A 13,316-nucleotide genomic window follows, 5' to 3' on the forward strand; every position below is an offset into this window, starting at 1 on the left:
TGCGGGCCGGGGGTCGGCGGTGGCGGTCGGTGGAGCGGGGGAGGGTGCGGTGGGTCATCGGTGACGGTGGAGTGGGGGAGGGTGCGGGCCGGGGGTCAGCGGCAGCGGCCGGTGGAGCGGGGAGATGGTGCGGAGGGTGCTCGGCGGCGAGGGGGACCGGATCTAGCGAGGTGGGATAGCGATCGAGATGGAGGGGGGTCAAGATCGAGTGTCCATGAAATTTAAAAAGCATTCATGAGTTCAAAAAGTGTCCATGAAATACAATCGAGAAATGAAGGCTACAATTTAAATACAATCGATCTTAGCTAGCTATCTGTTCACAATCTTCTTGCCCTTATTTTTCGTAAATGGAGTTCTTCTCTTGAACGAACGTCCTTTAGGTAGGGTGGTCCTGCTTCTTCTTGTGGTGTATGATGATACTTCATCATCGTCGTCATGTTCCATCTTCGGGTCGCCGTACTTGTCGAAGTCTTGCTCATTGGCGACTCCATCCATTCCGATGATCTTCCTTTTGCCTCTCCTCACGACAACACGACTGGGCTTTGGCGGGTCGGTAATGAAGAAGCATTGGTCCACTTGGGAAGCCAGTACCCATGGCTCATTTTTCGCGGTGACGTTTGCACCCGCGGTCTTGGATTTGGCTTCGGGTATAACCATGGTGGTGAAATACCGGTCTTCTTTTATGACGCTCTTGGCCCATCTGACATGGAACATCGGGACCTTCTCTCCAGCGTAGCTCAGCTCCCAGATCTCCTCGATCCTTCCGTAGTATCTGTCCTTGTTGTTACCGATATAGGATTCCATCGTTACCCCGGAGTTTTGATAACCATCGCTCTTCATGTCCTTGTCCTCGGTGTAGAATGTGTAGCCGTTGATATCGTACGCCTCATAGGTCATCAGGTTGTGCTCGGTGCCCTGTGACAAGGCGAATATGAGTTGTTCTTCCGTGGAAGAATCCTCATGTAAAGGGTACGACAGAAGCTTCTGCTTGGACAAACGCGTGAAACATGAGTTGTGCTCTTTGATTATATCTTCGTCCGTCCTCTGTTGGCCTCGGTCATTGTACGTCTTCTCAATAAAGGTTTTGTGCTCTACCACCCAAGGATCAACCACGTCTATGTGTTGTAGCGCGACTAGGTTTGCTCTTTCAAAGTCGATGAGTTGACCCTCGAAGTCGACATGCATTTCGCGGCGACCCTCACGGTGACCCCATCCAGCGAGCCTGCCAAGGTGCCTGTTGATGGGCAGACCAACGGGGTCCTCGATGCCTAGATAATTTGTGCAGTAGGAGATGCACTCTTTGGTCAGAAAGCCCCTGGCTATGCTTCCTTCTGGACGTGACATGTTGTGAACGTATCCTTTGATGACACCATTCATCCTTTCGAACGGCATCATGCTGTGCAGGAACGTCGGCTCGAGTTGGATGATATCCTCCATGATATGGACCAGCAGATGCACCATAACGTCGAAGAATGCGGGTGGGAAGTACATCTCAAGCTCACATAGTATCACCACGATATCTTCCTGTAGCCTTCTGAGTTACCTCACGCCAACTGACTTCCGAGAGATGACGTTGAAAAAGTTGGATAGGCCAAATAGCATTTCACGGACGTGCGTGTCCATGATCCCACGGATTGCAACTAGAAGTATCTGCGTCATCAGCACGTGACAGTCGTGAGACTTCATCCTGCTGAACTTCTGCTTCGCTGGGTCTAGGTATCTGCTTACCTTCCCCGCGTAACCGTAAGGAAGTTTTACTCCTACGAGGCATGTGAAAAACTGATCGATCTCCTCCTGACTTAGAGTGAAGCACGCGGGAGGGTAGTCATTTCCGGTCTTCTTGGCCTTTTTGCCTTTGCGAAGACTTTCCGTGTCCTGCTTCGCCTCATCATCATCATGATCATTAGCGTGAAGCTCCTCCCTGATGCCCATTGATTTCAAGTCTGCCCTTGCTTTCGGCCCATCTTTGGTCCTCTCTGGCATGTTGAGCAGGGTACCAAGCAGACTCTCGCACACATTCTTCGTGATATGCATGACATCAAGGCTGTGCGGCACACAGTGGATCTTCCAGTACGGCAAGTCCCAGAAAACAGACCTCGTTTTCCATACCTTCAGCAGCGGCTCTGGCGCCTTTCGCTTCTTTCCCGACTCTGGCGCATTTTGCTTCTTTCCCGGCAGTGGGCCATCTTTCCAATTTTTCAACAGCTGGTCTATTTCCTCGCCGCTCCTTGTACGCGGGCGTCTTCGGGGTTCGGTTTCACCATCGAACAGATCCTTGCGTTTCCTCCACGGGTCATCATCGCGAAGCCACCTTCGATGTCCCATGAACACGGTTTTCGAAGACCCGGGATCTCTATCTAGCTGGCGATACATTGTGTCATCCATGCACCTGACGCATCCAGAAAATCCGTGGACCACCTGCCCCGCGAGATATCCGTAACCGAGATAGTCGTGCACCGTCGTGAGCAGTGCGGCTCTCATAGGGAAATATTATTTCTGTGCGGCGTCCCACGTATTGGCTGGCATTTTCCACAGCGTGTCTAGCTCCTCTTTCAGCAGCCCTAGATACAGATTGATGTCATTCCATGGTTGTTTCGGCCCTTCAATTAACATAGTCATGTGAATGTACTTCCTCTTCATGCACAACCAGGGGGGAAGGTTGTACATCCACACAAACACAGGCCAGGTGCTATGTGTGCTTCTCTGGCTGCCAAACGGATTGACTCCATCGGTGCTCGCGCCCAGCATGATGTTCCTTGGATCCTTCCCAAATTCTGGGTGTTCGAAGTTCAACGCTTGCCACTGGCTCCCATCCCTAGGGTGACTTAGCTTCTTGTCTATTTTATCTATCTCCAGATCATCTGCGTCATCTTCTCGCTTCTTCACCTCCCTATCCGCGTGCCAACGCAGGAGCTTTGCTACCTTAGGGTCCGTGAAATACCGCTGCAGACGAGGAGTGATCGGAAAGTACCACACCACTTTTCGAGGAGCTTTCTTCCTCTTCTTGTATCGAGTGACGCCGCACACCGGACATATGGTAGACTCCGCGTGCTCGTCCTGATAAATGATGCAATTGTTCATGCACACATGGTATTTCACATGCGGTAAATCCAGAGGACACATGATTTTCTTCGCCTCCTCGAAACTGGTCGGGCACTTGTTCCCCTTGGGAAGACGTTCGCGCCAGAATGACATGTTCTCGTCGAAGCATGCGTCGGTCATTTTGTGTTTTACCTTCATCTCCAGAGCCATGAGCGTTACTTTCAGGCGGGTATCCTCGGGCCTGCATCCTTCATACAATGGAGTAACCGCGTCTATCTCCAGTTGATCCAGCTTGGCTTTCTCTCGGGCGGCAGCTCTTGCGTTATCCGTCTGCTTGAGAAGCAGCTTTTGAACATGAGGGTCCTACACCCATCCCACGAATGGTCCATCGTCGTCTGCTCCGCCGGCATCTTTATCTTCATGATCATGCCCTTCGTCTGCTCCGGCATCTTCCTCATCATCATGTCCTGCATCTTCTACATGATGACTGTGTACAGCATCACCGTCGTGATCATGTCCTGGAGATTCTTTGTCTTCTCGCCCGCCCGAGTCTTGCTCATTTCTTGCCGCCCAGCCCCCATGGAGGACTTCATAGTCATCTTCATCACCTTGCCACCGATAGCCATCCATGAAACCATGCAAGAGCAGGTGGTCCCGCACCTGCCCGGAATCCGGGTCCGCAATAAGGCTCTTCAGCTTGCATCTTCGACACGGACATCTTATCTCCGTCTCGTTCTTTTGAAGCATCTCGGCCTTCGCGGAGCTCAAAAACCTATTCACGATGCCTTCGGTCATCGTGCGGACCATGGTCGCCTACAGGGTAGAGCAAAACGATATTTTAGAACCAAGAAAAAATTTGGCATGACTTTCCCTGAAAATAGGACCAAAAAGAATGCATAGTGCCAAAATTCTCGCCGAAACGGAAATGAATCAACATTCCGGCAAAATATTGGCAACTATCGCATTTCAAATATCGGTACCTGCAAACACAAACATATATGCAACACCACAAACATATGCAACACCATGAACATACATAGATCTAGCTAGGCCACAAAAAGTGCATGTGCATGTTGTTGGAGAGGGAGAACAACATAAAGATAGCTTCCCCCCTTACTTACCTATCAAAAAAAAGGTAATTTAACCACTTAATTTGGATGAATCTATGGTGCAAATGAGGTGAGGAGGAGGAGGCAGCCGAGACAAGCTTGGAGGAGGAGGTGGAGAGAATGAAGTGGGGAAAGTGAGTGGGTAGGTGGGCTGTCCAAAATATCTTGTTGGTCCCAGGTTACTAATGGCGCACCACCTACAAATGCGCCATTAGTAACCCTGGTTACTAATGGCGCACCTGCTGCACCGTGTGCATGATGCGCCATTAGTGTCTTCCACACTAATGGCGCACCTGCACATGGTGCGCCGCTGCTATATAGCAGTGACGCACCACATGACAGGTGCGCCATTAGTGGTCATTCCATCTATAGCCCTTTTTGTAGTAGTGTTTATACGATCGTTTTTACTTTTCAATTCTTCATTGGTCTTTCTTACCTTTTAAAAAAATAGAAGAATTGGGATAACTTTTCTTATCGAAGAAACGTGTTTTTTCCTGTGAGAGACATGGTTTTGCTTCCGCGAGAGGCATGGCCGTGCCTCTCGGAAATGAAAAAAAAAGTATTTTCTATTTTTTTTTCTTTCTTGAGAGGCACAGTTTTGCTTCCGCGAGTCATGCCTCTCAGAAACAAAAAAAATGTGTTTTTTTCTTCCTTGAGAGGCACAGTTTTGCTGCCGCGAGAGGCATGGCCGTGCCTCTCAGATACGGAAAAGAAAAACTTGTTTTCTCTTTTTTTCTTTCGTGAGAGGCATGGTTTTGCTGCTGCGGGAGGCACGATTTTGTTTACGCGAGAGGCACGGTCATGCCTCTCGGAAATTAAAAAACAGCAATTTCTCTTCTTTTTTCTTTCGTGAGAGGTACGGATTTGCTTCCATGAGAGACATGGCCGTGCCTCTCGGAAATGGCTTCCAGAAAGGGAAAACAACGTGCTTTCGGTTCGGTTTTTTTGTCTGTTTTTTTCATGAAAAAAGTTTGTCAAAACCTATCAACACGGGATCTAGTTTTAAAAATCTCGAGATGAGGAATCCAATAATGAAAACGGTTTAAGATTTCTACGCACGGTTTAAGAGATAAAACATTTTGAATAAATGAATCTACGGGAAAAAAAACTCATAAGTTGCGACAAGTGGCGCACATGCAACTGCCACTTATCACATCTTCTTGCTTTTTGCGTCTAACTTGTCACAACCTGAGAAGGAATGAGTGATCTTTGGAAATACTCACTTGGTTTTTCTACGGGAGTACTCCTCAATAAGTGATTTCGCTCGAAAATGCTAGACCTAACTTCCCTAGCCAATAAATCGCCCCCGAATTCAACTAGTAGGCCTGCTTCCCTGATTTTATACAATCAAAAGATGCCCCTTAACCCTTTACGTTAATCAGGTAAGATCCGTTACATAGGTGTAGCATTTTCTTGGGCTAGCCACCGCTCGCTCCTAGCAGTTTTGAAAGAGAAAAACTGGTATGTCAGGAAAAAACAAAATCTGATTTTGTATATATTTATTTAAGAAACAAGTTCAAAGATTTGGAAACTATAATAAAATTCAAGAAAGTTCACCAATTTGAAAAGGATCGCAAATTTTCAAAAGTTTACAAATTTTCAAAAAGTTCATGGATTTGAGAAAGCATTGCGGATCTGAAAGAAGTCCTTGCATTTCAAACATGTTTGTATGTTTGAAAAATATTATGCTTTTTTAATTTTTTGTATGGATTCTAAAAATGAAGTAGAATTTAAAAATGTTCATGAATTTGAAAAAAATGGAGTTTGACAAGTTGTCGAATTTTGTAAAAAAAATAAAATTAGAAAAAAGTTCAAAAACATCATGATTAGTAAAAAAGTTCACAAAATTGAAGAAGGTTCACACATTTTTTTTTGTGTTTGAAAAAGTGCACAAAGTTTGTGACTTCGATAAAAAGTTTATGAAATTAAAAATGTGCACGAATTAGTAAAAAGGTTCACAAATTTGAAAAAAATCACGAGCGTAAAAAAATTAACGAATTTGAAATAGCATAAAAAGAAAATTGCGAAAATTAAATGAAAACCAAATAACTAAAAGAGAAAACGGAAAACCCTCGCAGAAAAACCGTACCGAGAAAAGCTCGAAGAAAACCGCTCCAAGAAAAAACCCTATACGATCAAAATTTGCGCGACAGATCAGACGGTCAGAATTTCAGGGATCAGACGAAGGTGACTGATCTAAGCTTGCGCGGGTGGATTGGCGCCTAGCATTGCCCATGTTCTAAGAGTATGTCCAATAGATGATGCAAATTTGAGAAGTAAAATAGGAGATGTGGAAATTTACATCTCCAAAGATGTGTATTTTGCATCTCCAAAAAAGTGCTAACTCCAACAGAAGATGTATATTGGAGATGTAAGACAGCAACCCCAACAAAAAGATGCAAATGGAGATGTAAAACTATACTTCAACTAGTACTTCATTTGAAACATATACTTCAAATATAGCAAATTTAACTACTACATCATTTCAAACATAATAATTAAACATAGTTCTAATTAAAAACATAGCAAACTCAACAACTACTAGTTCACCTACTGCTAATTCGAGGTACTACATTCATCAAGTTACTAGTACTACTAGTTCAAACTACTACTTGAACTACACCGAAGATAAAAACTATTGCTCGTCATCGGAGCTCCTGAACTGCTCCCAGAACTCATCCTTGTCCGGGCCATCGCACCCCTCGTCCCTCTTCCTCCGAGTCCCCCTAGTCCTCCTTCGAGGAGTCGACGGGGATCACCCGATTCACGCGGGGGATGGCGGGTGGCGCGCGAATCGCGGCGAGATCGGCGACGAGGGGTGGAGATGGTGGATATGTCGCGGGGAGGCGACGGCGCGCTGCAGTGGGCGGCGGGGCGGCGAGAGAAAGAAGAAAGGGTGGGCGGAAACGAAATGAACGACGGTTGGGCGGTTGGGGGCGGATGCGTTTTTACATCTTCATATGGTCGAGATGCAAATTTGCACCGCGATGTGTTGTATTTTACATCTTCAAAAAGTGGAGGTGTAATATTTTTTTTGCATCTACATTATCCGTTGAAGAGTGGTTTTCAGGTCTTGGAGATGCAAAAGTTAGATATTTTTGCATTTACATTTTCTATTGAAGATGCTCTAATCGTTTACCGACCACCGTGCAGTTTATCATAGTCCTCAGGTCGTAAGGCCAACTCCAGCGACCCCAAACATACGTCCGTTTTACCTGTACTCTGTCCGTTTAGGTAGGGCAATGGGGTCGTGTCCGGGCCTGTCCTGGGATGCGGTGGATGTGCGCCCAATGCGCGGACGCATCCTTTGGCCCCATCCCATCCGCCACGACAAAAAATGCCCATATATTCATATTTCAATGTTCAAAACTTGTTTGCACGTTCAAATATTAATTGTCTGAAAATAAAAATAGTTTTACAACCCAATCAAAATTGTCTCTAATAAAATAGTTCTATAATCAAATCGAAATTGTCTTGAATGAACATAATGAACCAATACATCTATTGGTTGCCAATGTGATTATAAAGGTGCTCAACCAAGTTATTTTGAAGATCCAAATGAGTGTACCAATCATGCAGTTCACGATGAAATTGGGCAAACTGTTCAAACATGACCGGTTCTTGGTGCAGGGGCTCAACATTTTCCCCTTGAAAATCAAATCCTTGGTCGAAGGTGCTGTTATCATGCTCGTCCTTGACGATCATGGTGTGCGTGATCACACAAGTAGTCATCACCTCCCAAAGCTTCCCTTCATCCCATGTCAGTGCAGGGTTTCGAACGATACCCCATCGAAATTGAAGCACACCAAAAGCACGTTCCACATCTTTTCTAGCACTCTCTTACATTTGGGAAAATCTCTTTCTCTTCTCACTTCGGGGGTTCGAAATTGTCTTCACAAAACTTGACCACTGAGGATATATACCATTAGCTAGGTAGTATCCCTTGTTGTACTGGTGGCCGTTGATCTCAGAGTTGATAGGTGGGGAGTGGCCTTCTGCAAGCCTTGCGAAGACTGAAGAACGTTGCAGCACGTTGATATCATTGTGAGAACCTACTATGCCGAAGAAAGAATGTCATATCCAAAGATCTTGCGAAGCCACCGCTTCTAATATGACAGTGCACGCTTTAACATGCCCCTTGTACTGGCCCTGCCAAGCAAATGGACAGTTCTTCCACTTCCAGTGCATACAATCTATGCTGCCAAGCATGCCTGGAAAGCCTCTAGATGCGTTGGTCGCCAACAACCTTTCTGTATCAGCGGCATTTGGTTGCCTCAAGTACTCAGGGCCAAACATTGCTAGCACGGCCTTGGAGAAGTTGTACAGTGATAGCAGGCATGTCGACTCGCTCATGCGCACATACTCATCCACCAGATCGTCTGGAATTCCATATGCAAGTATGTGGATGGCAGCGGTGCATTTTTGGTAAGAGGAGAATCCAAGCTTGCCAAGGGTATCCGTCTTGCACTCGAAGTATGGGTCATGAGCAACCACTCCCTCTCAGATACGATTGAACAGATGCCTTGCCATACGAAAACGGCGACGGAATTCATCCGCTTTGAAGAGCGGGGTATTCGCAAAGTAATCCTCATAGAGCAGGGCGTGGCCTCCCTCTCTGTTGCGGTTCAGGTTGGGAGCACGGCCAGGGACTGCCCCCTGTACCGAGGAAGCTGTCGTTCAATGTGGTCGTGAACGACCAGTGCAGCCACCACAAGATCTTCGCCATCCGAGGACGAATCGTCCGATGAATAAAAGTGGTGGAAGACAAATTCATCTCCACTGTCCATACCTTTGGGGCAAAGTGTCAAACACCTTGCGGTCGTGGTGGCAAAGAGGCCACGATGATCACCTCGATGCAGCAGGGGTGGTTGGCGGCCGGCTACTGGCCGCTCTGGAGTACCCGACGGAAGCTGCTGTGGTCCATATCCGTCGCCGGCGGTCGTATACCCTCTAACACCGGCTACGGCGGCGACGGCAAAATCTCCTCCAAGCAACGGCCAAAACTCCTATGAAAGCGCGAGCGTGGTGGCGGCCATGTCGAGACGTTGTTTGGTATGGACGGTCGGGGGGCGGGGCGGGGGGGGGGTGAGCAGTCAGGAGGCGTTCGAAGAATAGTGGTGGCGCCGGCGGCGGGATGGGGCGGGGGAGACCGGTTGGAGGCGTTGGAGGCAAATGTAGTGCTAGTATCCCCAACAGGCGGCCACGTGGAGGAAAAGGGCGTGCGTCCAGCCCGTCGGCGCGATGTCCGTTTCATCTAAAACTCGGCGCAAGTTTGGGCCGGAAATAGATCGAAAACGGACGAAATTCGAACATTTGTCCGTTTGCCGCGCGTTGGGCCGAGTTATTCGTCTGTTCTACCTCAAACGGACGCACCCGAACGGGATGGGGTCGCACGCTAGAGTTGGCCTAACACCACATGGCATTTGGTGGTAGACGTTCACGCAATCATGCATTGTCGCCAATGTCCAGCTGCAGGTACGTCATCGTCACGGAGCCCCCACCACCCGTGATACACTTTTCCTTCCCCAAATGAAAATATAAAGACCTATATTCAAAAGAACATGACGGCACATTATTAATGTGCTCGAAAAAAAATACAAACTATATATATATATATATATATATATATATATATTCATAATCTATGAAAAAAATTACAAACTACATATATATATTCATATAATACATAAAAAAGCATAAAAACATATTTTTAAAAAAAGCATAAAAACATATGTAAAAAAAGCATAAAAACATATGAAAAAAAGCATGTAACAAATAGCTATGCGGACGGCATTGCCATCGGCATAGAAACGGCAGGGTTTTGGGAGGGGGCGTGCCGTGGATCGATGACGTGGCGCCTATGCTGACGGCTGCCGTCGGCATATCTATGCCGTGGATCGGTGACGTGGCATGCGGAGATATGCCGACGGCCGCCCGTCCCGACCGTCGGCATAGGGTTGACGGCGTTAGCGCTGGTCACGGGCGGGGTCGCGGGGCCCACTTTGTATGCCGACGGCTTTTTTATACCGACGGCTGCTGTCGGCGTGTTCGTAGATAGGCCGACGGCCGTTCTGTGCCGATGGCTGCCGTCGGCTTATATCAGGGTAGCCCGACGGCCAGGACGAGGCTGTCGGCATATCTCAAGCTAGGCCGACGGCAGCCGTCGGCATTGATTTGGCCATAGGCATAGGTCAGTTTTCCGGTAGTGACGTTCACGCAATCATGCATTGTCGCCAATGTCCAGCTGCAGGTACGTCATCGTCACGGAGCCGCACCACCCGTGATACACTCTTCCTTCCCCAAATGCAAATGGCCAAATCAATCGACCGTGCGGGCGCCCACCTGCGTAGTACGAGCGTACGCCCACCGCTCAACTCTCCCGCTCCGTCCCTACACACTCGCTTACCACTCCTTTCTTCCCTCCCTGCCTATCTCACTCACAGCGTGTGACACTGCCCACGTCTACGGCTCAGCGCGCTCATACTTGTTGTTGCCGCTCTCCCTCTCTCACTCAAAACTGGAGGTAGAAGAAGGAATAGGGTACACTGGAATTTTCACCCGGCTGAACACAGCCCCGTTTTTTACTTTCCAGAGCACCAAGACTCTCGTACTTCATTACCTGACCTTTATACTCGAGGTGACACAGCGGCCAAGCATGCCTGACCCCCACGCACGCATCACACGGCCAACACTACCGGCCACTAACTCCAGGCCGGCTAACCAGCTAACTACCAATGCATGCACGCATGACTAGTCAATCCACTAACCAACTAACTACATACATCAAGATTAGTACTAACATTTTCCCTCCTAATCTTGACTTGCCGTCTCCGAAGTTGTTGCAGCTCCCGTCGTCGATGTCGCCACGACCGTGACCGAGCCCGCAGACCCGACCTGGCGCACCGACGCCAGTCGCACCGTGCTCCATCACGACCCTGGCGACATACGCCGAGCTCCATCTCCGCCGGCGACACACGCCTGGCGTCCCTCCGCGCCCCGCACATCCCGCGCGCACCCGACGCGCCCGACGAGCCCGACCGCACCAGTGCGTCCCGCACGTCCCGCGCGCATCTGACGCGCCCGACAGCACCAGACACTCACCGCGTACCGCCTCCGCGTCCGCCATGGCAGCCGCCAGTGACAAACGCCGGAAGGATGTAGCCGAACTCGAGCACGGACTCGAGCACCACGGCGACATACGCCTCCTCCCAACATCAACCGCACGCTCGTACGCGCGCCCGCGGTCCCGACGCGCCTGACGCGTCCAGTGCGCACCCATAACACGCACCGGTCGTGCCCGGCTCGCCGCCGCGTCTTATTGCCCTGCACCGCCGCGGCCTCAACCGCAGAGCAACACCTCCATGCCGCCACGCCACGCCACCGCGCAGGTCCGCCAGGGCCGCCGCGGCTCCGTGCCATGCGCCTCCATGGTTGTCGCGCCGAGCCGCCGCGACCTCTGCGCCACCACACAGGTCCTCCGCGACCTCCTCGTCTCCGCGACCACCGTGCTCTTCGCGCGCACAACATCACACCGCACAGCCGCGGACTCGCCACGCGTCCCCGTCACCACATGCTCGCCGTGCGCCGCAGCCGATGCCTCCATGTCGGCCGCGCACACCGCGTTCGCCGCAGCCACTGCGGCCTCCTCGCCGCGCCACGCACCTCCATAGACCGACACATGGCCAGGAGCTTCACCGCGCAGCCGCTGGCGAACGCCGCCACCGCCGCCACGCCTCCGCCGCCACCACCGCCACGCCTCCGACACGGCAAGCACGGCCAAGACACCAAGCTCATGATACCAATTGTTGTTGCCGCTCTCCCTCTCTCACTCAAAACTGGAGGTAGAAGAAGGAATAGGGTACACTGGAATTTTCACCCGGCTGAACACAGCCCCGTTTTTTACTTTCCAGAGCACCAAGACTCTCGTACTTCATTACCTGACCTTTATACTCGAGGTGACACAGCGGCCAAGCATGCCTGACCCCCACGCACGCATCACACGGCCAACACTACCGGCCACTAACTCCAGGCCGGCTAACCAGCTAACTACCAATGCATGCACGCATGACTAGTCAATCCACTAACCAACTAACTACATACATCAAGATTAGTACTAACAATACTCGCTGAAGCCGTACCCGGCCACATGGCGGCAGACGGCACGGGCGGCCGGACGAAGACGAAGCCGCACGCCGTGGTGATACCCTACCCGCTCCAGGGCCACGTGATCCCGGCGGCGCATCTCGCCCTGCGCCTGGCGGCGCGCGGGTTCACCGTCACGTTCGTCAACACGGAGTCGGTGCACCAGCAGACCGCGCGCGCCCTCGGCGTCGACCGGCGGGGCTGCGACATCTTCGCCGGCGCGCGCGGGTCGGAGGACGTGCGGTACGAGCTGGTTAGCGACGGCTTCCCGCTGGGCTTCGACCGATCGCTGAACCACGACCAGTTCATGGAGGGCGTGCTGCACGTGCTCCCGGCGCACGTGGAGGAGCTGCTCCGCCGCGTCGTCCTAGACCCGGCGTCCACGTGCCTCGTCGCCGACACCTTCTTCGTGTGGCCAGCGACGCTGGCCAGGGCGCTCGGCGTGCCCTACGTCTCCTTCTGGACGGAGCCGGCGCTCATCTTCGCCCTCTACTACCACAAGGACCTGCTCACCAAGCACGGCCACTTCAACAGCAAAGGTACTAGTACAAACTAGCACATACACCATGCAAAGGTACAAGCTCATATCTCGATGTACCATGTCCATGACGACGTTGCAAATCATGCATGCATTAGGAGCTGAGTAGTTTTGCGCTGCATATTTTGTTAATTTCTGAAATTCATTGCGCGTCGATCGATCGTAGCAGCATCACATATTTGCATTGGCTTCTTGCTATCTTCCTTGCAGCCGTCGTTGTCTCTTACCTTGAACGTGTGTCCCTGGCTGGTCCATGATTGTATATACGGACAGGAGAAGTGTCCCCCGCCTCAATCGTTAGGAGACAGAGCGATGGCGTTTCCTTTTCCTTGTTGGCTTCTTTTGTGTGGGAAATACCAATTCCATTTCGCCAGCCGACTTGGTCCAAACAAGGAAAAGTATTCCACTGCACGGGAGACTCGACGCTCGACAGTTTACTTCAGAACAAGTTCCTGGCTGGAGGAAGGAGAAAGCACAACAGCCAT

General features: G+C 50.3%; 1 protein-coding gene across 1 annotated transcript in view; it reads left to right on the forward strand.

The window, feature by feature from the left end:
• The first annotated feature begins 10,509 nt into the window (after positions 1-10,509).
• Positions 10,510-13,316, forward strand: part of LOC119321560 (UDP-glycosyltransferase 86A1-like) — a 17,791-nt gene continuing 14,984 nt past the window's right edge. The window contains exons 1-2 of the mRNA XM_037595196.1: positions 10,510-10,631; positions 12,271-12,832. Coding sequence (XP_037451093.1) covers positions 12,298-12,832 — 535 coding nt within the window. The 5' untranslated portion in view covers positions 10,510-10,631; positions 12,271-12,297. The remainder of the gene's footprint in view (positions 10,632-12,270; positions 12,833-13,316) is intronic.

The sequence above is a fragment of the Triticum dicoccoides genome, chromosome 1B, assembly GCF_002162155.2.
Source record: "Triticum dicoccoides isolate Atlit2015 ecotype Zavitan chromosome 1B, WEW_v2.0, whole genome shotgun sequence".
Lineage (NCBI taxonomy): Eukaryota > Viridiplantae > Streptophyta > Magnoliopsida > Poales > Poaceae > Triticum > Triticum dicoccoides.